At 45.3% G+C, this 26,769-nt stretch overlaps 1 protein-coding gene across 13 annotated transcripts in view; it reads right to left on the bottom strand.

Moving 5' to 3' along the window:
* PRR5L (proline rich 5 like) overlaps positions 1 to 26,769 on the bottom strand; it is a 156,411-nt gene that overhangs the window by 72,738 nt on the left and 56,904 nt on the right. The window contains exons 1-2 of one of the 13 annotated variants that reach the window (XM_070804058.1): positions 6,555 to 6,693; positions 5,510 to 5,698 (exon numbers count right to left, since the gene is read on the bottom strand). The exons of 9 other annotated variants lie outside the window; for them this stretch is intronic. In XM_070804058.1, the coding sequence (XP_070660159.1) occupies positions 5,510 to 5,548 (39 nt within the window). In that variant the 5' untranslated portion in view covers positions 5,549 to 5,698; positions 6,555 to 6,693. Of the gene's footprint in view, positions 1 to 5,509; positions 5,699 to 6,478; positions 6,707 to 7,122; positions 7,270 to 26,769 lie in introns of those variants that run through there. 3 more of the 13 variants (XM_070804063.1, XM_070804059.1, XM_070804062.1) reach the window with 3 other exon arrangements.

Raw genomic sequence — 26,769 nt, 5'->3', positions numbered from 1 at the left:
ATGACCTCTTTGTACAACTTTCTCGTCTGCAACGGCAACCCATTCCAGTGCTCTTGCCTGGAGAATCCCACAGACAGAGGAGCTTGGCAGGCTACAGTCCACGGGACTGCAAGAGTCGGACATGACTTAGCAACTAAACCACTACCACCACTCATCTGCAAAGTTGATACTGACCTTTGGGGGTGTCTTGGGGACTTTTCTGAAGCCTGAAAGGAATCGATTATCCTGCTGGCTGAGATTTTTTTAAATGATCTCAGAACACTGCATGGGATAACCATGTTCACCCACCACTTTTGCCAGCAGATATTTTACAATGAAACTGGCCACACAGCTGCCACAGTGGTGGACTCCAGTGGCCAGCAAGTAGCAGAGTTCTCCAGAATGACGGCGGCAGTTGATGTGGTCTCCCCCAACGACACCTGGGGAATAATGCTGAAGCCGTTCCAGAGGAGTATTTAGAATTCAACGACAAGCGTAAAAGGCTTTACACAGAGGATTTACGCAGCTGAGGTCACGAGCAGGTTGTAACAGGGTTTGAGGCAGCTTAGTTCAGAATAATACAGACGCACATCAGAGTCCTTGCTGGATTTTTGCCCCCAGTCCTTGGGAAGAAGAGGAAAACAAATTCCTTCACGTATTCTCCCAGGCTCAGCTAAATGGACATATATTCTAGTTCTCGAATGGCCAAGGCAGTCCCAAGCAGTCCCTTAATCCTAGTATTTGCTAGAAACAACCATTGTCACAGATGCCTTCAACAAAACACAGAACTCGGCCTGCATCCAGAAGAGCCAGCAAAGTTGAAGAAAGTTCTGTAACAAATGAGGAGAGAAGCAAGAAACTGGAGGTGTTGCTGGTGTGTGGTGGCCAGCTAAAGTGAAACCAGAACACTGATGAGTATGTGAGAGAAATCTCATATTTACCCCCCAAAATTAAGGTGAGGTGTACTCAGAGGTAAGTACATGTTTTTTGGAGCCTATGATTATATGCAAAATAAATCATAAAATAATTATGAGAGGCTGTTTGGGCATTGGCAGGGGTAGATGTTGACCTGGTTTTTCCAGAGGCCATGGTCAAGAGGGAGAGGGATCTTAGGGTGAGTCCCGTGGCTCTCCAGGACCCTCTGGGCACAGTTCACCCATAAGCACAACAGGGCTAGGAAGAGGGCGAGTGAGGTATCTCTCTCAGGGCCATGCCCTTGACAGCTCACTCACCTCACCCTAGTGTGTGTGTGCATGCGTGTGTGCACGCGTGCATGTGTGCGTGTGTGCTCAGCTGCTTCAGTCTTGTCCAACTCTTTGAGACCCTATGGACTGTAACCAGCTAGACCCCTCTGCCCATGGGGATTTTCCAGACAAGAATACTGGAGTGAGTTGCTGTTTCCTCCTCCAGGGGATCTTCCCAACCCAAGTTGCATCTCCTGTGGCTCCTGCATTGCAGGCAGACTCTTTACTGCTGAGCCACCAGGGAAGACCCCAGCTCACTCTGGACCTAGCCTCAAAGCATACATACCACCCGCTTCCAAAAAGATCACTCATATTTTTGACTGAAAGCTTACACAGAGTAAAGGTGGTTGATTTTCATTTTAAACCTAACCTTTAACTACAGAGAAAAATTAGGAAGCCATACCCCATCCCCAAAACCTCACAGAGGAGTCCTCACATTTCTGACAAAGAACTCAGATAACTGACTTGCTCTCCAATCAGCACAGAGCCAGCTAAACCAGGCTGCTAGCTTCTGCTTCGTAACGAAGCCAGTTTATAATAATATCATTTATTATCCTGCTACAGAAATGGAATATTTTTAAAAGGGAGGAGACAGAGAATGTCCTCCACACATTTGAAGAATATTTAAAAAGCCCCCAAATCACCAGAATATGTTAGGAGTTGGAACTATCAGAGGGGGAAAAAAAAAGTCAGCTTAAATTTAATAGACCATTTAAATTCCTAGTTGACAGTAATTAAAGAGCAAGCAGTATTTCTTTAAACGGCTGCTAGACAGAACTTAATCCAATTTAGGTAATCACTAACCTTTACTATTTTTTTCTCTCTCTCTCTTTCTCTTTCTAAATGGAATCCAAGGATTGATCTACAAAGGTCATAAACTGGCAAAGCATAAGAAAAGAATATTTAAAGAGAGACAGACTGGGTGACTGTTACCTCAAAGAGTCAAGTCCAATTAAAACAGAGACAACTCTGGGGCTCCCTAATTTAAATTGACTATAACCTAGGGCTTCTAACTAGGCTTCTTCACAGCAGAAGCCAGGCCAAGAGAGGTGGCAGTACTTCCTCCCGCATTCTCCCGTTTCAGCACCTGTTGGGCAGGCTGATCACCAGGTCCTGCCCACCAGGGTGACAGCCAGCCCCTGCCAGACCAGCACCAGTAATTCTTACAGTCACAGTACCTTCTGGGCCTTTCTCTTTCTTCCATGGAATAACTGCTCTCAGAATTACCCAGACTGTCCCTTGAGTTCCTCCAATGTTCACCCAGCCCCTGTCCTCTCATTTTAATGCAACCACACTGCTCTGATTCAGAAACTTCCATGTGAACAACTAGGACCTTCTTGAGATCCTGGGATCCTAGGTTCTTCATGGAAGGCCTTCAAGAATACATATCAGAATATACTAGAAAGAACAAGGGGCTTGAGTTAATAGCTGTGTGACATCAGGAAAGTAATTAACCTCTCTGAGTCTTCATTTTTCACATCTTAAAATAGGGAAAAGAATATCTACCTGCTTGACTGTTGAGAGGTTCAAATAACATTACCATGACTGTACCTAGCTCACAGTAACTGCCCAGTAAATAAGTTGGCTCCTTTAACTGTACGTGTTTTAAGGTAAACCTTGAATCTCCAGCCCCTGCCCAAACCATGAATTAACTCCAGTTCACCGCTGATGCCCCACCACTGCTTAGCATCACTCAACCTTCTTCTTAGCTCCAAAGGGGACTCTTCCCTTGTAAAACAGTACCCTCTGCTCATCACGGTACCACTGTCTCTGTTCCCAAATTATTAAACTCATAGCCTGTACAAAACCCACAAAATATTTTATTCCCAACACTCAGGCACTGAAATATTAATTTATAATAAACAGTTAACAAATGATAGTTTCTATAAGCATTGGTTTTAGCAAGAATTTAGTTTTGCATATATAGAGGCAACTCTAGGGAACCAACTTTAAATGATGAACACAACACAGAAGAGATCTTTCAGAAGGCCTCACACTATTTCTCACATCAATTCTGTATCAATCTATCTCTGCCAAAAAAAAAAAGGTGGAAATGAAAAAAGGCTACAATTCAAGTTTATGTGTATACTACATGTACAAGGGCAGTACAAAAGGAATGACCACAGGAGACTATTCATATGCACACCGACAAATTCCCTAGGATAGAGAACTCGTTAAGAAATCCACAAAGTCCTTATTGATTTAAATTTTCTACAGATGAATGGTTGAAATACTGCACATACATTGTTAATAAACAAAGTGAAGATTATGACATTAGGTCTGGATCCCCAGAATGAAATTTTCAAATACCAGTGCGATGGTTTTTAAAGATAAGACGAGGATTTTTTTTTCCCCCCAGTGACTGAGCCACTCTATGATATTTAAAAGAAAGAAAGAAAAGCCACCAGTTAATCAACTATAAAATGATCTTATCAACAACTGAGGCCCTGAAAGGAAAGACATCTCCAGAGCTGGCTGGCACTTCAAGGCTGGAGTAACAGATCTGGAACCCATTCTCAGCTCCACTCCAGGGTGTGTGTGCCTGTTACTGAGTCCAGGCTCGCTCTGCTTGCCGCATAGAGGTCAGGGAATCTAAGGGGCAAGGTATTAAGGCAAGGAACACAACTTTATTTAGAAAGTCGCCTGACCAAGATGGCAGACTAACGTCTCAAAATAACCATCCTGTCAGAGTCTGGATACCAGATTTTTTTATACATCAGTGATGGGGGGTGGTGAGGAAACAAACTAAAAAGGCCGTTTAATATTGCAAGTATCTCCTAGAGTAGCAAGCCTCAAACAGGGTGATCTGTTAATGTCTTCCTTCCTGCCATTTACAGGTAGAGGAGTTCTGAATAAAGGCACTTTAGCTTAACAGTCAAACAGAACCCACTCCAGTGTTCTTGCCTGGAGAATCCCAGGGACAGGGGAGCCTGGTGGGCTGCCGTCTCTGGGGTCGCACAGAGTTGGACACAACTGAAGCAACTTAGCAGCAGCAGAAGCAGAAGAGCAGGATTCTCAGAGGCAGGCATTATGTGTGATTATAATAACAAAAGACATAGATCTAGCAGGGAAGAGTCAAAATTGACTCTTCCCTGTTATATGACTTTGGACAAATTTAAGTCCTCTAAGCCTCAGTGGACTTATCTATGTCATGTGGAAATGATAGTACTTATCTCATTTTGGGGGGGGCAGATTATATATCAAAGTTTCTTAGTGCAAAGTCTGATATAATAAGACTTCAAGAGGTGTTTGTTCCCCCCACCCTTTATAAAATAAAGGCAAGATTTTTGAAATGTTCAAACACAGACCACTGTTGAAATCTTACCCATGTGAAATAAAAACACAACCATGACCCTCTGGATCTGAAAGAAATTAAGTCTCCTCATTGAGAAATAAGCTTGTTTAAACTAAGTCCTCAAGAAATGACCGGGTCAAACAACCTTATTTCTAATACCTTTCTTTTTTACACTACTGACGGTTCTGGCTCTAACAATCATCAATGGAATACTGAAAGGATGATGGTTGGGATTGAATAAAACCAAAGACAACTTTGTGGATTAACCAAGCATTGTTTCCCTTATCTGCAACATTCTATAAAAACACTGAACAGCACTCATGGTCAGATTTCCTGGGCTCAATACAACCAGAGAAGACCCACCAGCCAGGTTCCAGAGAGAGGAGTGTTGCACTTTTCTTAGTCCTACTAGGAAACTCACAAGAGGCTAAATTTAAAATGTGGCTAAATTAGTTCCTGCAAGTGCAGTCTCGCCTTCTGATACAGGTGCTGTTCCTGTTGTCAGTTACAGTGCCTCCCGCCGCCCCCCCCGCCCGCCCCCCAGCAATTTACTAGAGCACAGTTCCATGACATTTTGCAACATGCAGGCCAGTGAAATGTCATGACTGCACCCACAGTGGTCAGGATCACTAAAGGGAAGTAAAAAGGGCCACCTCTGAGGTTTGATCAGCAAGCACCCTTTAGTGGGGAAAAGGCGGGGGGGGGGGGGGGGCGGGGGCGTGCAGAAGATGGAGACAATCTGGAGTTGGTGTCCTTGACCGCTTTGGTCCTTTGCAATGGTTTGGATCTGCACGGACCGTGTGGGCAATAGGTCTAGAACTCTACCCGGCAGGAATGTCTGGAGATTCCAGCCCAGAACTTTTTCCAAGTGGGTCTTCTGAGCAGATGTGCCTCTGAGCCACCTCGCGTGAGCCTTCCGTCTTGTGAGACGCATCTTAGTAATTGAAACCTTGCATACCGCAGGACTGCAGTGGTGTCTATAAATACTCACCGCCTTACTGCTGACCAACAAAACGCGGGCTCCCGGCATCGCCGGGGAAGAGGCGGTGGCATGTGACCCAAGGCGGAGGCTAGGTAGAACAGGGGAAAACCCTATTGCCAACCAGGGAGGCACCCCAGAGCTGATTCCTGAAGCACGGTTTGCAAGTACAGAACCTGATCTGATCCTGGGCGGCCGCCCCTAGGAAAAAGAGGAGAAAGCAGAAACCAGAGTCGAGAGGCAGGAGTGAAGATTCCAGAGCGCCCCCCTGTGCTCTCAATGAGCTCTGCGTGCGCGCACAGTAGGCGCACAGGGGAAAGCCTCCTCAAAACGAGGGCGGGCGGGAAAAATGTTGCGGAGAGGGGATGCGGCTGGCGAGGAGGGCCGCCCTCCCCGCCGAGGTCTCTGCTGGGTGCTCCCCGGCCCGCCCCAGTCTGCGGAGCGCGCACTCCAGCGGCACTCGGGACAAAGCGGCTCCCTTCTCTGGCCTCCCGTCCCAAGCCTCTCTCCGAAAAGAAGGGGGAATAGTAGGAAAAGATGGAGTGTTTTGGGGCGCCAAATCGCCCGCGCCCGAGTAGGGGCAGCTCTTGAGATTTGCACCTCAAAAGGGCCAAAGGGAAGAACGAGAGAGACCGACAAGCAAACTTTCTTTTTCGATCTCCAGGCACAGCCTGGGTCCTAGGATCGGCAGCGTCCCTCGCCCACCCTAAGCCACCGACGCGGGGAACGTTCCTCCCCTCCCCGACCCCCCACGGTGGTCGCGAGCCCCGTCCTCCGTGCCCGCCTGCAGCGTCGGATCCGAGGACCCTTAACCACGCGAGAGCCTCCACCCGGTTGCCCCCAGATGTAACGCTTTCCCCAAGCCCCCTCCGCGAGCCCCGCAGGATTGTGCCCGGTGTGCCTGGCGATTGTGTTCTCAATCCCGTGCCACTGCTGAGCCTAAGGCTCCAGCCCCTCCCGAGTCACCTCGAGTCAACGCACCCCCGCAGCTCGCCTCCGCCCCAGACTCTGCGCGCCTGGGGAAAAGTTTCCGGTCTTCCCGAAAAAGTTTTCTCACCCGCGAGCAAAGAGCGACCTGGATGGCTCTCGCCACCGCGCGGTGCCCAGCTCCCTTTCCTCCCTCCTCTCCCGGCTCTGCGGGGTCCTGTCCAGCCTCAAGTCCTCTCCGGCGCGAGTCCACAGTCGCGGTGGCGGCGGAGCTCCCGGACCCAAGCTGGTGACACGTTTCCCTCCTCGCTCATCTTACGACCTCCCCCTCCTCCTCCCACCGCCCCCCGCTCCTCCTCCTCCCACTTTTCCTGTCCTGTGCTCATCGCTTTAGTTTCTCTCCAGCAGCTGGCACCCCACCTCACCCCATCCCACTGCTCCTCCCCACCTCACCCCATCCCACTGCTCCTCCCCAGCAGCAACTCTCACTCGGCTAGGGAGGCGGGGTGGGGGGTGGGGGGGTGATGCAAGGGGAAGGGGTCGCCTGCACTTCGATCCAGTGCAACAATTTCAGGAAATTCAACACTTGAAAAGCTGGAGAGGATGCAACAGGTCATGGGAGCTTGGCGCTGAGCTTCCCTCACACAAGAGGAGACCCCACCCCCACCCCCACCCCACCTCCACGAAAGAAACTCTACCAGGATGCCAAGGGGGTGATTCTAGGTCTCAGTGGAGGACTGGAGCCTGGGACTTCTGTCATTGCTTGAAGGGACAATCTTCAGGCCATTCCAGAAGTTAAGTGCATTAATGGCAATGTAATTCCAGTGAGGTCTCTATTTTAGATTTGGTAAACTTTTTTTTTCAGTTTCTCACTTCTCTTTACCGCTGAAGGTTTAGTGAATTGGAGGGTCCTTCAGAGTTTGAAACAACAGAAAGCCAACCGATCCCCAAATTAAAAACAATGAAAAACTATTTTCAAAACTGTTTTTCTTTTGCAGGTGTTAAGAATTTGATGCAGCTGTTCTCAGGACTCACTGGCTTGCATAATTTCACCCTATGGCTGAGCAGGAAATACTTTACAAATGGGCTTGTTCACACATCACACTTAGGCTTTGAAACCACAGTGACATTTGCTGAAAAAAAGATGTCTTTTTATGTCAAAACTGAGAAAACAATTCGTGTTTATTTTGAGCACTGTGACCTTATGAAAAGGTTGCTGGTCAGAATGTGCCCAAAGGGGGTTTCATGAAGCTCGGGGTGCTCCCCTTGTCCAGAGATATCAGATAAAGCTAAAGTGTTCTCAGCAAACCTCAGCATGATGAAGAGACTTTAAATCCCATCCCAGGAATCAAAGACAATGAAATAGACTGGACAAAGCACGTGCCTGGGATCAGAACGCTTGAGAGGGCACTGGTCAATGAGGGGACCTGGGAAATGCAGCCAAAGTTACATTGACTTTTTCTATTTCATATTCAGTGCTCCCATTTCATTTAGTTTATGTTTTCCAATTTCTCCATCTCTTCTGTTTTATTAGATGTTCTTTCTCAAGCCTTTATCAAGTGCAGTAGAAAAGCTTTTGTATACATATATATGGTATGTATAATATATGTATTTTAGAAAACATGAATTTTTGCCTAGCTAAAAAATTTATGACAATTTTTATTCTACCTGTTTGACTTAGTATGAATAGAATGCTAGGTTTCTAATTTAAAAAAAAATAGATACACAACAAGCAACAAAGATATACTATATAGCACAGGGAACTATAGCCAATATCTTGTAATAACCTATAATGGAAAATAATCTGAAAACTAATATATGTGTATACGTATTACTGAATCATTTTGCTGTACACCTGAACCATTGTAAGTCAACTACAATAAAATATATAAACATTTTTTTAAATGAACTATCAATCAAAGTCAGTAGGATAGAGAAGCAAAAAAAAAAAAAAAAGATTACTAATAAGGACCTACTGTATACCACAAGGAACTCTACTTAATGCTCTATAATGGCCTATATGAGGAAAGAATCTAAAAAAGTGGATATATGTTTATGTATAACTGATTCACTTTGCTGTATACTTGAAACTAACACAACATTGTAAATCAACTATACTCCAGTAAAAAATTAAAAAAAGAAAAAAGCAGTTGTGTAGAGCAGTTGAGAGCCAAAGCCTGGAACCAGAGGTCAAGGGTAGTCAACCACCCTTTCTGACTAGTTGCAGAATATTAGCCAAGTTATTAACCACTACACTTCAGTTTACACCTATGCAAATGAGGATAAAAGTAGTAGCTATCTCAGGCTTGTTATGAGGCTTTAACGAATTCGTACAGAGAAAGTGCTTAGAATCTCTGCTGAGATTCAACAGACACTATTATTATTACTGTTATTATTCTGCAGGTCTGGGAAGTGGAAAGGGAGTCTTTGTTCAGTGAGGGCTTCCCTATTCAGTCTATTTAAAATTGTAACACTCTTCCCTCCCAATCCCCCTCATCCAACTCTACTTTTTCTTTTTCCATCTATTACCATGTAACATTTTGTGTGACTTATATTTTTAAAAATTTAGAGGATAAGAAGGTTGGATGGCATCGCCAACTCAACAGACATGAATTTGAGCAAATTCTGGGAGACGGTGAAGTATATGGAAGCCTGGTGTGCTGCATGCAGTCTCCATGGGGTTGCAGAGCCGGGCACACTTAGCAACTGAACAACAACAAATTCTCTCTCCCATCACCTCCTGTTTCCAGACCAGAACATCAGCTCTTCAAGAACCTGGATTTGTTCTGTTCACTGATATTATCCAAAATCCTAGGCGAGTGCCTGGCATATTTTCTACTAGAATTCATGAACAGATTTCATCTAGCAAATGTATGCTGTACTGGTTGCCTGTGGTGGGCTGGGCTCTGTGCAGTAAGAAAAAACGTAATTACTGGGCCTATCTGAGAATAAAAGAGGCTCCCTCCAAAAGAAGCACACTCCCTGGTAAAGAGAAATATTTACAATACAGGTGATGCCAGCATGGTGGGGATGCCATAAAAGAGTATTCAAGGATTGGAAGGAAAGTTTAAAAAGGTTAGAGTCTTCAACTCTAAGAAATTGCTAATTTTGTAAACAGAAATTTCTAAAAATTAGAAGGAGCCAACATTTTGGTGCAAATGAGAGCTTTGCTCTAAGGCCCATTGATACCAATATATTATACTTGTTACCACTCAAATTTTCACCAAAATTCTAACTAAATGTCAATGGAACATTGCCTTTTCTTATTAAGAAATGGAATTTTGTTAGGAGAAACTAATACAGTTTATTCTATTTAAACATTCATTTATGGAGGAGAAAATTCTCATTCTTTCTTAGATATATCAGATACACAGTTTACCATGGCCACAGCTTCTGAAGTGGAAACTGGTCCAGTCAAGTTTCCTGCTGAAAGGGTAGGCCTTAAGCAGCCTCAGTGGGCCCTGACCCAAAAGTAGCCAAACTCTGTGACAAACTTCACTGAGAAACTCCGGCCTCAAAAAGTATACTGAGTGAATCAGTTTCCATATCAAGAATATAAACACACACACACACAGACATACATGTAGCTAGTATCCAGAACTGGAGAAGGCAATGGCACCCCACTCCAGTACTCTTGCCTGGAAAATCCCATGGACAGAGGAGCCTGGTGGGCTGCAGTCCATGGGGTCGCAAAGAATCGGACACAACTGAGCAACTTCACTTTCACTTTTCACTTTCAAGCACTGGAGAAGGAAATGGCAACCCACTCCAGTGTTCTTGCCTGGAGAATCCCAGGGATGGCGGAGCCTGGTGGGCTGCCGTCTATGGGGTCGCACAGAGTCGGACACGACTGAAGCGACTTAGCAGTAGCAGTATCCAGAACAAAAGCTGAAATGTCATGACATTATCTGAACTCTAGTGTCTAGTCACTGCAGATTGGCTGTCTGTAGACTAACTAGATATATATTAGATGAACCTGTTTAAACCTTGTGGTGTCAACACTTTTTAAATCACTTGCCAACGTGTAAAAATCAGAAAACTTTATGCAAAAATATGGATTTTCAGCTTGCCTTGAAAACTCTGGACAACCTGGCATTGTCCATGGTGGAGGCCTGCACAGCCCCAATTAGCTGGTGCCACGGTCCGTCTCTTCTGTTAAACAGGGCGTGCACTTTCCACTTTGCACAATCCCAGCCACTCCCTACTCTCTGCTTCTCTTATTCCCAGCCTGCTTCACCCACTTCTCTGGCACCCGGATTCAGCTAGAAAAGGGATGCTGGCATATTGTCAGAGGGGCCAGAGGTCTGAGTCAGCAGAATTTATGCTAGAGTTCAAACCATTTTTCTCCCAGCAAAAGAACCCATTTCTAAACAAAACTTTGCTTGGAATTGCAGAGTTTGAATGCTGCTGAGGGAGAGGAAGCGATGGGGTAGATATGGAGGTGAGTGAGCATCAAGATGGGGAGCAGCTGAGGCCTTCACTAGGGTTGCCTTGGGATCAAAGCTACCATCCAGTTCTGCTCTTTCGGAAAGCCTGTTCTTTCTACTTTCCTCGGTTCCCATGACAATGCCTGCCCTTCCCAACTCCATCACTCATTCTACCCCATTCTAATCTACCCCAAAGCCTAATCAGACCAAGTTCAAGAAGGGTTAGGTGACTCGTCTAAAATTATACACAAGCAAGAAAAGACAGGGCAGGCAATGCCAATTCAGGGCTCCTGTTCTATACTGTACTCCTTCTTGCTCTGATTAAGTGCTTTCATCTCTAAATTATAATTAAATTGCTTCAATTTACAGAATCACAGCAGTTAGTACCTTAAGGATCTGGTATTCAATAGGAATAAAATAAATGTCTGTTGAATTTAGGTGTTTAAGGTCTGATTTCTAATTCAGACCTCCTTCCATGACACCTCAAGGTTTCATATCATATTATAGAAGTCTTCCAATGAAGAGAAAGATCATGTCCTTCTATAAGTTTTCTCCTCTTTGTAGATAGAAAATTAGAGGCCCATAAATTCCAAAGTCTTTTGCTAATGCCAGGTACAGAGCTTGTGAGGAGCACAGGTAGGTGCCCGGGCATAGGCAGTATCAGAACACAGTCTTTCAGGTTCTTAGTGCTCAGGTCATAAAATGAGTTAATGTAGTTACTCATGATAAATACCAGTCTAGATATAGAACTTGCGTAAGCCCTCAATATACATACATCCACAGCACTGCACCATCCATAAAAACAGGATCATTTGAAAAATAAGCTCAGCATCTGATCTAACACCGGGGTGTAAAATCAGTGACCTTTGTTACAGCAGGAGGACTTAGCACACAAATGAGAAACCTTGCCCGCTTTCTATTCTCTTTTTAACTTCCACGGTAATACTGAGAAACTTAAATTCTGTGTATTGAAAGAATTTTGGATGACACAAAAAATTGTCTTTGTCTTTTCATTCTTTTCTTGATAGCAATGGGCTGTTTCTGTTATGTTGTGTTTTTTCCAATTATTTTTGTCTTTTAGTATTGGGAAGTGCCTCCCCTTCATTCTAAAGGGTGAAAGTGAAAGTGTTAGTCACTGAGTCATGTCTGACTCTTTGGGACCCCACGGTCTGTAGCCCACCAGTCTCCTCTGTCCATGGAATTCTCCAAGCAAGAATACTGGAGTGAGTTGCCATTTCTTCCTCCAGGGGATCTTCCCAACCCAGGGATTGAATCCGTGTCTCTTGCATTACAGGCAGATTCTTTTACTGTCTGAGCCACCAGGGATTCTCAAGGGGCTGGTATGTAATTCTGAAGGTATTTTGAGAATAACTTGAATGAGCCAGTCTTAAAAGTGAAAAGAAATTTAGCAATCCTACACAAATTTTCCCTGGATAATCCTGATTTCAATTATTCCTTCCCACAATTCCAGATTAATCAGTTGGTGGACAAATATTGATCCGTCACTTATTGTTGTCAGATACTGGGAAGGCTACAGTGAACCAGAAAGACGAAACATCTACTGTCAAGGAACAGAAAACAATAAACATGGGAACAAACATAGAGGCGACTTCATGTAATTTCAGGTATTGATCTGTGCTATGATGAGGCTCAAATGAGGCATTAGGGTGATTTGGAGGGAAGAAGAGAAATGCTTTATCTATGGTTATCAGGCATGGTCTCTCAGAGAAGGTAGCCTTGGAGTTGAGATTTAAATGACAACAAGAGGGGGACTTCTCTGATGCTCCAGTGGTTAAGAATCCATGCTTCCTCTACTGGGGGAGTAGTTTTGATCCCTGGTCAGGGAACTCAGATCCCACATGTCATATGGTGTGGCCAAGGAAAAAAAAAAACAGGCTGAAAAGATGATAACAAGAGGCAGACATAGGAACAGAAGAATGTTCCAAAAGGAGAAGTGGCCAGTGTAGATGCCTTGAGTCAAGAAGAAGTCTGACAAATTAGAGGGACTGAAAAGAAGGGCAGGATGGTTGAAGCCCAGCAAACAGGTCCAGGAAAAAAGATCAAGGTCAGATCATATGGGACCTGATAAGTCATGGTATGAGTTGGGTCACAGTGGAAAGTTACTGGAAGGTTTTAGAAGGTAGGATGTGATGTGATCTGATTTCTGTGTTAGAAAGATCCCTCTGGCTAATACATGGTGGATAAACCAGGAAAGTAGCAGAAGTGAGGGGCTGGCAGTTCTTTTAAGGAGGTGAGTGCAGTAAACCAAAGAAGAGGTAATGAAGCTTGGATTAGGTTTGAAGCAATAGTATTTGTAAAACATTAGAGATGATGGGATTTTCTGATGGATGTATGAAGAAATGACAAGCATCATGGGATATCTTCCACTCTTTGTTAGAGCAATGGGATGGAGAGTGATACCAACTACTGGGATAGGAAGGATGGGATGGAGGGTGAGGTTAGAAGGAGAATTAGTAGTTCTGCTTTAGCCATGTTATGTTTGAAATGCCTAAAGTGAGAGCCAAGCAGAGATGTCAAACGGACACTGGAATATATGAGATGGCATTGAGGGTTAGAGAGAGAAATATGAGACCTCTCAGTGTATATAGATGGCACTGGAAACCAAGGGCCAGGTGTGAGGCCTTGGAGAGTATGGATGGAGAAGAGAAATTGGGAAGAATAGAGCAGTCTAGTAAAAGAGGAGAAACCAGAAGAATAGAAAGAAATGCGTTTCTAATGAGACAGGGAAATCCTAGAAAGTGTGATACAAAAACTTCAAGAAGATGTACAAAGAAGGAAGGATTGATCAAGTATGTTCAACACTGTCAAAAAGTGAGTTAAAATGAAAATAGAGTTAATGTTTCTTTGGCAAGATGTAGGTTGATGCTGATCTTGATAAGGGTTCTTTCAGGGGAGTGGAATGGAAGGAAATTCCATCAAAGTGAGCTGGAAAGAGAAAGAAAGTGGAGACGGGGAATACTAACAACTCTTTCAAAGAGTTGTTAGTTGTTATAAAGGGGAGCAGAGAAATGGGTCTGTACCTGGAAGATACAGAGTCAAAAGACAGTCTGTTGGTTTGATTGTCTGACAGTTAATTTTTAAATGGGTGATAAATAGCAAGGCATGTTTTAAAGGCTGATGAGAATTATCCAATAGAGAGGGAAATTGATTTATGTCCCTGCACACATTTTGGTGGGAGGGAATAGGGAAATAAATGCTCTCGTTGAACACATCCTTCAAACATGGCACCATTTAAACACATTTTAAATGCAATAAATTGACATGTTGAGACTATGACAAAAAGATGATAGAGGAAGCAATGTGGAAGTAAGATATGGACATGCACAGAGAAGCGTATCACATCAGAGCTTCTATATTACATAACTGGAAAAAGCATCAGTCACTTAGACCACAGTGTGAATGATGTCTTTTGGGACTTGTGCAGTAGGGCAGACTTGAACTTAAGACTAAACTTGAACTTGAACTTAAGATTGTTTGGGCCAGGACTTCCCTGGTTGTCATGATTAAGAATCTGCCTGCCAATGCAGGGGACATGGGTTCGGCCCCTGGTTCGGGAAGATTCCACTTGCCAAGGGGCAACTCAGTCCATGTGCCACAACTACCGAGCCCCTGTGATGCTACTGCTGTAGGTCGCACACCCTAGAGCCTGTGCTCTGCAACAAGAGAAGCCACCTCAATGAGAAGCCCATGCACTGCTACTGGAGAGTAGCCCCGCTCACAACGAGAGAGAGCAATGAAGACCCAGTGCAGCCAAAAATAAATAAATAAATAAATTTTAAAAAATTGTTTGGGCTAGATCCTCTACCAACCAACCATTGGTGCAGACCCATGTCTGAATTTTCTCTGCAGAGTTAAGAATGTGAGACATACATCAACCCACTCACCATGACCACCTCCAAAGATGCTGACATTGTTGCCTGATGCACTTCTCAGAAGTCTTTTGCCTCCAGAGGTAAAGGAAGACATGCATGATAAACCACATACCCCAAGTTTTATGTCATAAAGTAGGATCAGCACTCACTCAATCCGTCTCCACACCTTCAGACAGAAGTGAATTTGAAACAATTCAGTATTCCAAAGAAATATTCAAAGTTGTTCCCCACCCCTGCAATTTTTTTTCCTCCATCATTATCACAGGCATTTGATAATGCGTGTGCAGACCATACATCCTTGTCCAAGAACCATCACACACTTCAGATTCTGCAGGGTTGGGTAGCCAATCATCCTATAACTGGTGATCTCCACCCCTAGGGCCGCCTGGGGTAGGTAGGTGAGGAGTACCTAACAGATTGCCCTCTAAAAATTCAAACTGTGTTGTGATGCTAAGTCAGCTTCATACCTCCCACAGCAAGGTCTGGCTCCGTGTGCTCCTGACTTCCTGGTAACACTCACACCACTCTCTGCCTTCAACATGAGGAGCCAGGACTCAAGATCACTGTTAATCCTCCAGATTGTCATCATCACACTTTTTTCTATTCCTATTTCTCACCTGCTCCCAGGCCTTCCCCATTCCCCCAAACCTTCTGTTGTATGGTCTAGAACCCACAGTTCATCATCAGCAAAAATACGCTTTGTCTTCAGTTTCTCTGAACATTTCATTATGTTCACAATTTATGCCCTAATTGTGTAGTTTTCAAAACATTTTGGTTTCAGGGCACTCTTAAAAAATATTTGGGATGCCCCCCCCCCAAAAAAAACCCTTTTTTGTATTTGTTAGATCTATAAATACTGGATTTGAAATACAACATTTATTTAAAAATAACTGTAATAAAACCATCACATATTTTATGAAAAATAGCTATACACATACATTTTTTCATTCCCGGGAAGAATGGCATTGTTTTACATTTCTGCAAATCTCTCTAACTTCCAGCTTAATGGAAGACAGCTGGATTCTTCTGCACTTCTGCATTCAATCTGTCGTGTTATTACACATCATGTAGCCTCTGGAAAATTCCACCGTAGATTTGTGAGAGAATGAGAGCAAAGAGGCAAATAGTATCTTAGTGCTACTGTTGCAGGAAGGGGGACCCCTTCCAGGGCCCGAAACTGGGCTCTTGTCTAACACCCGGAAATGAATTGTCCGAGGAGACACATCTGCTGACAAAGCAAGAGATTTTATTGGGAAAGGGCACCCGGGTGGAGAGCAGTAGGGTAAGGGAACCCAGGAGAACTGCTCTGCGGCATGGCTCTCAGTCTCGGGTTTTATGGTAATGGGATTAGTTTCCGGGTGGTCTTTGGCCAATCATTTTAATTCAGAGTCTTTCCTGGTGGCGCACGCATTGCTCAGCCAAGATGGATGCTAGCGAGAGGGATTCTGGGAAGTGGACGGACACGCGATGTCTCCTTTCGACCTTTCCCGAACTCTTCCGGTTGGTGGTGGCTTATTAGTTCCATATTCCTTATCAGGATCTCCTGTCATAAAACAGCTCATGCAAAAGGTTACTATGGTGCCTGGCCAGGGTGGGTGGTTTCAATCAGTGTGCTTCCCCTAACACTAGGATGAAAATACTTTTTGGCTTATGGATCTCTGACAGGGTTTTAGAGGCTCCCTGGGGTTCCTTAACTACACTTTGAGAGTCACTGTTCTAAATGAACACCGGTTCTGCCCTGAGGGCCGTCCCTCCTCTGAAATCCTGAATGGAGGTGGTTCTCCCCCACCGTCCTTGTGTCACTGGACTTCAAGGGAGAGCAGTTGTTCTCCTTGTTCCTTGTGCCACTTCCAAACCACAGTCCCTCCCTAAACATCCCATCAAACCATCAGACCACTCTACCCACTCTCCCTCCTTGTTGTGGTCATTGCAGTCTCCCAGTTAGCCTCCTCTTTCCTTGAAGATTTGAGTCCTTGTTCAAGGTCACTCTGCCTCTGATGGTTTCAACGTCCACTCAATATCCATTGAAGAATTATGTTGGTGATTTCAATATCCACAGAAAGACTTCTTCCAGTGTCCTGGAAGCTCAGTTCCTCAACCCCAGTTCCAATGACCTTTTCCTTCATTCTACCAGAGCCACCCACTCTGATGGTCAGCCTTGACCTTGTCATTTCCTATTGCCACCCTGACCCGCTCTCTAACTTTCCACTTCTCTCCCTCTAGTTTCCTGCCTCGCATAATTCTTCAGCTCGCTGGGATGTATTGGGTTGGCCAAAAAGTTCCCAAATGAAAATGGCACGTAACCCCTCATGTCCTCACTTCCCTTCTCATTCAGCTTAGATTCTGTTATCATGTTAACTTATCCCCACACATCCTAGACTCCCTTGCACCTTTCTCATTTCTTTGCTTTGCTACATTAAGGTTGTTTCATCAAATTCTCCTCTACTCAGTGCCTACATCAATATGAACATAAGTGGAGAAATACAGGCTACTCAGCATCCACACCAAATATGTCTAGTCTTTTCATACTTCTATTGTCTCCTACACGCCAAAGTTTTCCTCCACATCCTCATTCTCATCTGAGAACCTTACTTCCTTCTTTGCCTGATAATACAGGAACATCTAACAACAATTTCGACAATGCTATGGACTGAATGCTTGTATCCCCCCAGATTCATATGTTGAACCCTTCATCCCTGATGTGATGGTATTTGGAAGTAGGGCTTTTAGGAATTACTTAAAGTTAGATGAGATCAAAAAGCCCTCACCAAGAATCAAACCTGCTGGTTCCTTGATCTTGGACTTCCTGGCCCCCACATCTGTGAGTCAATGGATGTCTGTTGTTTAAGCCCCCAAGTCTGTGGTATTTGTTATAGCAGCCTGACACATTTATCACTACTGCTGTACCTATCCCCTAGCTGTAATCAGCAGCCATATTCTGCCTCGGTCCTATTGCTGGAGATGAACTGCCAATGTGGATTCTGAGGCTAAACCCTCCATTGTGCAATTGATCCCATCCCTCACATTCCCCATTTCCTAGTGGAGCTGGTAGGATGCTCCCCTCCCGCACCCTTCCAGTTTATGTACAGCAAAACACCTTGAAAGAGTTTTCCATATTCATTGTTGCTAATATTTCTTCTTTTTCATTCTTTGACCCTCTCCAATCAGGCTTTCCTGTTCTCTATTCTGCCGGAACTACTTGTCCAGGTTATCCATGATTGCCATGTCATAGGAACTCAAATACTTGTTGAATGAATGAATGAATGAATTCTCTGATGGTGAGGCTCTCCCAACAGAAAAGTCACACATGTGTACATGTGCACAAATAGACACACACACAAACATAGAGGGCAAGGGGGAGAGGGAGGGAGAGAAAAGGATGGAGAGAGAACTCTTTCTGGCCCCAGATCCTGCAAGGCCTGACTTGGCCTTAAGTCTGTGAGTGGCCTCTTTTATTTTAAGAGCAGGGTATGGGTAAGGCTGTCTTCTGTAACATAGTTATCTTGACCAAAACAGTCCTCCCTTCTAGTATAATCCACATCTTACAGTCGAGCAATGTTCCCTTGTGGGGAAGAAGCTTAAACTTTGATCTAGACTAGCATTAAGAGTATTATTTCAGGGAGAGCTTCCCACGTGGTCCAGTGGTAAAGAATCTGCCTGCCAATTCAAGAGATGCAAGGGACTCAAGTTTGATCCCTGGGTCAGAAAGAACCCCTGGAGTAGGAAATGGCATCTCGCTCCAGTACTCTTGCCTGGGAAATCCCATGGACAGAGGAGCCTGGCTGGCTACAGTTCATAGAGCTGCAAAGCACTGGCCATGACTGAGCACGCACACGCATGTTATTTCAGGGCAGTTCCTTAATCCATGCATCTCAGTTGCAGATACAACCTGGTTTCCAGGGATGTTAGAAAGTCTAAATGAAGCTTATGAGAGATATGTGAAATATTTGGCATAGTGCTTAGCACAATGTAGGGCATTTTTTACTAGCAAGAGAAAAGTAATGAGGTGCTATATAAGAACAAGGGACTGATGTGTGTTTATTGTCCATAACATTTGTTTCCCTAGATAAATAATCCCAGTGCCTTCACTGTAAAGCCTAGTATTGTGCTTGATTTCCAATTTGGTTCACATGTGTTTCGACCTTTCTTTATACTCATGATTGCTGTATTCAGTTCACTTCAGTCGCTCAGTCGTGTCCGACTCTTCATGACCCCATGAATCGCAGCACGCCAGGCCTCCCTGTCCATCACCAACTCCCGGAGTTCACCCAGACTCACGTCCATCAAGTCAGTGATGCCATCCAGCCATCTCATCCTCTGTCGTCCCCTTCTCCTCCTGCCCCCAATCCCTCCCAACATCAGAGTCTTTTCCAATGAGTCAACTCTTCGCATGAGGTGGCCAAAGTACTGGAGTTTCAGCTTCAGCATCATTCCCTCCAAAGAAATCCCAGGGCTGATCTCCTTCAGAATGGACTGGTTGGATCTCCGTGCAGTCCAAGGGACCCTCAAGAGTCTTCTCCAACACCACACTTCAAAAGCATCAATTCTTCAGCGCTCAGCTTTCTTCACAGTCCAACTCTCACATCCATACATGACCACAGGAAAAACCATAGCCTTGACTAGACGGACCTTTGTTGGCAAAGTAATGTCTCTGCTTTTGAATATGCTATCTAGGTTGGTCATAACTTTTCTTCCAAGGAGTAAGTGTCTTTTAATTTCATGGCTGCCAGTCACCATCTGCACTGATTTTGGAGCCCAAAAAAATAAAGTCTGACACTGTTTCCCCATCTATTTCCCATGGAGTGATGGGACTGGATGCCATGATCTTCGTTTTCTGAGTGTTGAGCTTTAAGCCAACTTTTTCACTCTCCACTTTCACTTTCATCAAGAGGCTTTTGAGTTCCTCTTCACTTTCTGCCATAAGGGTGGTGTCATCTGCATATCTGAGGTTATTGATATTTCTCCCAGCAATCTTGATCCCAGCTTGCACTTCTTCCAGTCCAGCGTTTCTCATGATTGCTGTATTACTGCAATGCAAATATACTCTCGTGTTAAAAAAGTACTGTTGAGTATAAAGGAGACTTTTCAAGTGGTCCAAGAATATGGCAATAAAATGGTAATCCTAAAACGACTTTCACATGCTCCCACTTCAAACATAGATAAAAATAAGGAGCAGAATCACATAAATGTAACAACAAAAGATAGTAGTCTGCATTCCAAAGACAAATGGGAAAAGCAGCAATGAGTTTATGCTAATTTCTGTTGGGGTAGGGAGGGGGAGAGGAAGGGGATAGGAAGAGGAGTGTTAAAGAAGATAAAGAAAAAGGCTCAGGGAGGGCTTCCCTCGTGGCTCAGTGGTAAAGAATCCACCTGCCAGTGTAGGAGACTGGAGAAGGCAATGGCACCCCACTCCAGTACTCTTGCCTGGAGAATCCCATGGATGGAGGAGCCTGGTAGGCTACAGTTCATGGGGTCACTAAGAGTCGGACACGACTGAGCGACTTCACTTTCACTTTTCACTTTCATGCATTGGAGAAGGAAATGGCAACCCACTCCCGTGTTCTTGCTTGGAGAATCCCAGGGACGGGGGAGCCTGGTGGGCTGCCGTCTATGGGGTCGCACAGAGTCGGACACGACTGACTCGACTTAGCAGCAGCAGCAGCAGAAGCAGCAGCAGCAGCAGTGCAGGAGACGAGGGTTGAGTCCCTGATCGGGAAGATCCCACATGCTGAGGAGCAACTCAGCCCCCACTGAGCCTGTGCTCCAGAGCCTGGGAATAGCAACTACTGAGCCCACGGGCCCCAATTACTGAAGCTCAAGCACCCTAGAGTTCATGCTCTGCAACAAGAGAAGCCATCGCAATGAGAACCCGTCCACCACAATGAGAGAGTAGCCCCTGCACGCCAAAACTAGAGAAAAGCCTGCGCAGCAACAAAGATCCAGTCCAGCCAAAAATAAATACATAAAATTATTTTTTTCAAAGGCAAGGTAAGAGAGATGGTCTTGTCCAGCAAAAGACTTCTGACCAAGAGAGTTTGTCCAGGCTATAGTCAAGAGGCCTGATGAAAAAAATTCCTCAAGGCAATCTATTCCTCTTTCCTCAGAATCAGTACCCATCTCACAAGCCTCTAACCTTGAATTCAGCGTCCTGGGTGCCATGATGCAGCCACAAGGTGTATCCCATGCAAAGTAATCTTCTGAGGACCGACTCATGCTAACTAAATTCTCCAGAGCCTGATGTATGAGTGAAAGAGTCAGTCACTCAGTCATGCCTGACTCTGCAACCCCGTGGACTGTAGCCCACCAGGCACCTCTGTCCATGGGTATTCTCCAGGCAAGGAAACTGGAGTGAGTTGCCATGCCCTTCTCCAGGGGATCTTCCCAACCCAGGGATTGAAGCTGGGTCACCTGCATTACAGGCAGATTCTTTACCATCTGAGCCACCTGGGAGGCCCCTGATATATAAACTAGGGCATTAATTAATGTATAACCAGTGATTCCTGGGTTGGGAAGATCCACTGGAGAAGGAATAGGCTACCCACTCTAGTATTCTTGGGCTTCCCTCGTGGCTCAGCTGGTAAAAATCAGCCTGCAATGTGGGAGACCTGGGTTTGATCCCTGGGTTGGGAAGACCCCCTGGAGAAGGGAAGGGCTACCTACTCCAGTATTCTGGCCTGGAGAATTCCATGGACAGAGGAGCCTGGCAGACTACAATCCGTGGGGTCACAAAGAGTTAGACTTGACTGAACAACTCTCACTTCACTTCACTTCAACCAGTAATCTTGGTTTCCAGGACTCTGCCTAGTATCACATTGATAAATTGTCTCTTTAAGTGAAAGAGATAATTAGTAGGAAATTTATTCATTTGCCATTTTAATCTAAATCTTCCTCTGCAAGATGGAATTCCCATTATACCTTAAACATTGCATCATATGCCTCCCACTTCCCTCTCTTCATTCTTTTGCTTTCTCTCTCTCTCTCTCTCTGTCTCTTACACACACGTGGAATCTGCACTAGCAACAGTTACAAGTGACATGAATATTAATTGCAGACACACGATGTGCTGGCACTGTGTTAGGTGCTTTGCAAGCAGTACCTCACTCCTCAGACAACAAACTCTGTGACATGGGTGCTATTATTATCCCCATTGTACAGATGAAGAAATTCAGGCTTAAATGAATGGTTGATTCCTTTCCCAAGGTCACGCAACTTGTCAGAAGTAGAAATAACCACAAATAACAGTGTTTTCTTTCTCACTGTAAGTTCTTCCCTACCCTGAGTCATCTCGACCTCCCAATTTAGGGAGGGGAAGTTGCAGAGCTGTTTGGGGAAGATAAATATTCTCATCCAAACCACCAACTGTAGGGAGGTTTTCTGCTGGACGTGGGAAATAAGGAGAATTCTGCAGTAGGAGAAAGTAAACAGGAGCCGGATACCCTGTCCACTTGGACAGCTATCCCTAGCAACTCGGTCATGGTAAGCCAAGCCAGAGTGTGGATGGCCACGGTGCACAGAGAATTCTCTGTTCACTCTCTGGCGTTAACTGGGGCAGTTCTGATTTGACATCACTCAATGTCTGTTCCACCTCTTCTAAGTATGGTACTCATATTACCAGAGTTTGGGTGTTTCTGCATGACTTTCATCAGTGAAGTCTAACTTAGGACATTTCTCAAACTCTTCTCTGAGGAAGAGTAAGCCACAAGATGTTGCTAGTGTTGCTGGAGAAAGGTTCCTCACTCAAACAATCTTTGGAAATATAGCATACAATATTGCAACATGCATCTGTATGTTAAGAACTTGGGGGTGGACTGCAGGAAAGAAACATTCAATAATTTCATTTCTTTTCATGGAATACTATTAACAGCTTAAGGATATAATTTTCCATAGAGCACAATTGGTACAATGCTGTCCTAGACTGAAGAATTGCATGTCAGTCAAATTTTGCTTTGAAGACAGCCCAGGACTAAATAAGATCACAGGGAGGTAGTAGTAGAGGCTTCCTGGCAGACTCTGCTTTCAGCTTTTTAATTTCTTGGATGACGAATATATGATAGTATCCTAAATTTACAGGGGAAACGTCTGCCTGCTTCGCTGTGACTACAGAAACAAAATGAATAACCTGCACAATCACTCCTTCTGACCTATGCATCTCATCTGGGCTGGAGAAAAGAATAAGAACCAATCACCTCCTTCAGGAGAAAGGCTGATGAGAGCAGATGCAGATGTGATCAAGGCATTTGATAGTGAGTTAGCATAAGCAGCGATATTTGCTGAGAGCACATGGGTACCACGTGAAGGCTAGGCTCCCAGCAGACAGTGGGTGGCCTGCTTAATTGCACAGCCTTCTTGTGATGCATCATGGGCCTGTCCATCTGGGAAGTACCCAGAACATAGCACTGTGCCTCGACTGAATAGACACTTAAAAATATTTATTAAAGGAAGGAAGAGTGGGAGGAAGGAAACAAATTGAGGTTTAGAGATGCTCACTTGCCCAACAGCACACCTCTGGTGAGCAGGAGAGCCAGGACTTAAATGCCAAATAGCTGAGCTCTCCCATGACTCGCCGACTGCCAAGATTTTGGTTAGCTAGCACACAACCAGCTTCAAGGAGCTGGCCTGAGGTTCTGGCCACATGTGCTCTGTATGTTAGCTTTGGCGTTATTATTACTTGTGCAATCACAATTGCTGTTTTGACACAGCACTTATAGTGGGGGCGGGGAGGGCGCTGCCTGATACTGACAGCTAAAATTTGGTGAGCACTTAGTACATGTCACTTACTGCACTGAGAACATGAGTCAGCTCACTCCCCATGACCATCCTAGAAGTCGGTACAATTACAAACCCATTTTATAGATGCAGAAACTGAGGAGCAGAGAGATTAGATGACAACCTCTAACTAAGTGGTGGAGTCAGGATTTGAATGGAGGCAGCTATTCTAGTTCTAGTGTGAGTGCTCAGTCATGTCTGACTCTTTGAGACCTCATGAACTGAGGCCCAACAGGCTTCTCTGTCCACGAAAATTTCCAGGCAAGGATACTGGAATGAGTAGCCATTTCCTGCTTCCAGGGGATCTTCTGTGACCCAGGAACTGAACCTTCATTTCCTGTGTCTTCTGCATTGGTAGGCGGGTTCTTTACCACTGTGCTACCTGGGAAGCCAGAACTGAGGCAGTTTGACTGCCCAAATCCCTGTTTTTAACCTCTTAGCTACATGTATTCCATCTGGCCAATTACAGATATCCCAAGAGAAGGAAAAGAGGCAGGTACCACACACAGCTGGATAATTTTATCTGCTTTATTAATCTAACCCTTAAAGATGTTTACATAGGTCTAAGCACATCACCAGTACCAACTCATTTAATCTTCAAAATACAGCAAAACAGTATGAAAGTGAAAGTTGCTCAGTCATGTCCAACTCTTTGGGACCCCACAGACCATACAGTTCATGGAATTCTCCAGGTCAGAATACTGGAGTGGGTAGCCTTTCCCTTCTCCAGAGGATCTTCCCAACTCAGGGATTGAACCCAGGTCTCCAGCATTGCAGGCTGATTCTTTACCAGCTGAGCCATAAGGGAAGCCCAAGAATACTGGAGTGGGGAGCCTATCCCTTCTCCAGCGGATCTTTCCAACCCAGGAATCAAAGTGGGGTCTCCTGCATTGCAGGCGGATTCTTTACCAACTGAGTTATCAAAACAGTGTTCTGCTGCTAAGTTGCTTCAGTCGTGTCCGACTCTGTGCAACCCCATAGACGGCAGCCCACCAGGCTCCCCCGTCCCTGGGATTCTCCAGGCAAGAACACTGGAGTGGGTTGCCATTTCCTTCTCCAATGCATGAAAGTGAAAAGTGAAAGTGAAGTCGCTCAGTCGTGTCGGACTTTTAGCGACCCCAAGGACTGCAGCCCACCAGGCTCCTCTGTCCATGGGACTCTCCAGGCAAGAGTACTGGAGTGGGGTGCCATTGCCTTCTCCATTATTTCCATTTCATAGATGAGAAAACCAAGGCACAGAGAGCTTAGTTGCTCAAAGTCACACAGCAAATGGCAGAGCTGGAACTCAAACCCAGGCAGTCTGCTCCCTAGTCCTTAGGCTTAACCCCTACAGGATGAAGCCCAATGGGAACAGGCAGGCACCTCATTTAAAGGTGAAATACCCTCCCAAGACCAGTGGCTAAAATGATCTCCAAGTTCCTACTCAGAGCCATCTGCAGTCCTGGAAATTAAACAGGGGTCAGGGAGCTTGAATGACTTAACTGCTGTTCAATTTAGATTTCCTGGCTGAAAGGGTTTCTGCTCATCCTACTGGAAATTAATAGCCAATTGTTTCTTTGCATTCTTGTGGGAGGGTGAGCCATTCTGCCTGGGCCCTGGCTGTTTCTGGAACAGTAAGCACTCAGCCAGCATCAGCCAGGTAAAGGCTGGGAAGTGAAGAAACCAAGTCTCTTGTTGAACCTGGTAGCTTACTCCACTGGTCTAGGAGCTGGGGCCCCTCCTCCTGACTTTGCAGGAAACCTGCCCCTGTCGTGGGTCAGTTCAGCGCCCTTCTGTGCCTCTAACAGAGGGAGTCAGAGGAAGGAAAGGCAGTTATTTGTTAGGAGAAGGGGCAAAAGGTCTTCAAAGGAAGCATGAGAAGCAGCAACCATAGCATCTATAGGAGTGACCCTGCACTATTAACAGTGGATGCCGCTTAGCACAGTAAGTCTACCCCCAGCCTTGCTGGATGGAAGTGAGCTTGGAGACACGGTGGGAGCGCCCTCTGCCTGGGCACAGGGCAGGGACTCCGTGAATACACACTGAATATCTTGTAACATGAGTATAACTGAACATCCTTGAAACACTGGGTTTTACTTTTTCCTGGTCCCTGGTCACCTCCTTATTCTGTCTGCCAGTGTGACTAGAGGAATACTATAAGCTGGCTGGATCCCAGCCTCATCTCCAGCTACTCTTTCTTTTCACTCACCTTGCAGTGCGCCAAGTCACACTGAGCTGCTTGCAATCTTGGAAAGGTGGGACTGCATTCAAATCAAGGGGCCAGGCAATGGAGACAAACTAGATTTCAGCGCTGGTCCCCAGTACAGCACTGTGAAGTTGGGCACATCACAACCTCTCTGGGCCTGGAGCGCCCTGTTCTCCCTTATAAAATACCACTTCCCCCTCCAGGCGCCAGGTCAGGATTAGCCCTTTTCTCCGCCCCAGGTGGCCTGCCCAGCACTTTGCACACCCTCCTTTGTATCCACCCTGGGCACCCGGCCTTGCACACCCTCCCCTGCAGCATTTGTGTGAGCGCCTTACAGAGATCAGTTCACCTGTCTCTGCTCACAGATCAGGAAATCAGTGATGCCGTGTGATTTATCTTCGAATCACCAAACCTAGGCAATGCCTGGGATACAATCGTGCATGCTCAGTCGCTCAGTCCTCTTCTGAGTCTTTGCGACCCCATGTAATTCACCAGGCTCCTCTGTCCATGGGATTCTCCAGGCAAGAATACTGGAGTGGGTTGCCATTTCCTCCTCCAGGGGAATCTTCCCGACCCAGGGATTGAACTTGCGTCTCCTGCATTGACAGATGGATTCTTTACCACTGAGCCATCTGGGAAGTCCCCTGGGATATAATACAGGCTTAGGAAAAGCTGTTATGGAAGAATAGAGGAAGAATATAAATGAAGAAAGAAACACAGATGGAGAGAGAAAGGGACCCATCTCTGATGACCCCTTAAAAACAGCAGGTATGGTTTGAGAAGTTCTAGAAAAAAATGTCCTTATCCTGAAAATATCTCTTTTGCTTGCCCAGAGTCTAAGATTTCCTGCTTGGGAGACTTGTTCCTGGGGTTGAAGATTCTGTCTCCCCTTGTTTTTTTTCCAAGGGTAATGTGTTCAACTATTATCAGCCAAGCACCTTAGCGTTCCATCACAAGATGGACTTCCAAAAGACAAGTGGGGAAAGCACGTCAGTGCTTTGGTGCTAAAGGTGGAGGAAAGGGGCCTTATAAAGGGAAGGGAGGGATCAGTGACCTAAAAAAAAGTCCATCTCA

Source organism: Bos indicus, chromosome 15 (genome assembly GCF_029378745.1).
Source record: "Bos indicus isolate NIAB-ARS_2022 breed Sahiwal x Tharparkar chromosome 15, NIAB-ARS_B.indTharparkar_mat_pri_1.0, whole genome shotgun sequence".
NCBI classification, from domain to species: Eukaryota; Metazoa; Chordata; class Mammalia; order Artiodactyla; family Bovidae; genus Bos; species Bos indicus.
The sequence above is the reverse complement of the archived record's forward strand: the minus strand, read 5'-3'. Positions and strand labels throughout refer to the sequence as shown.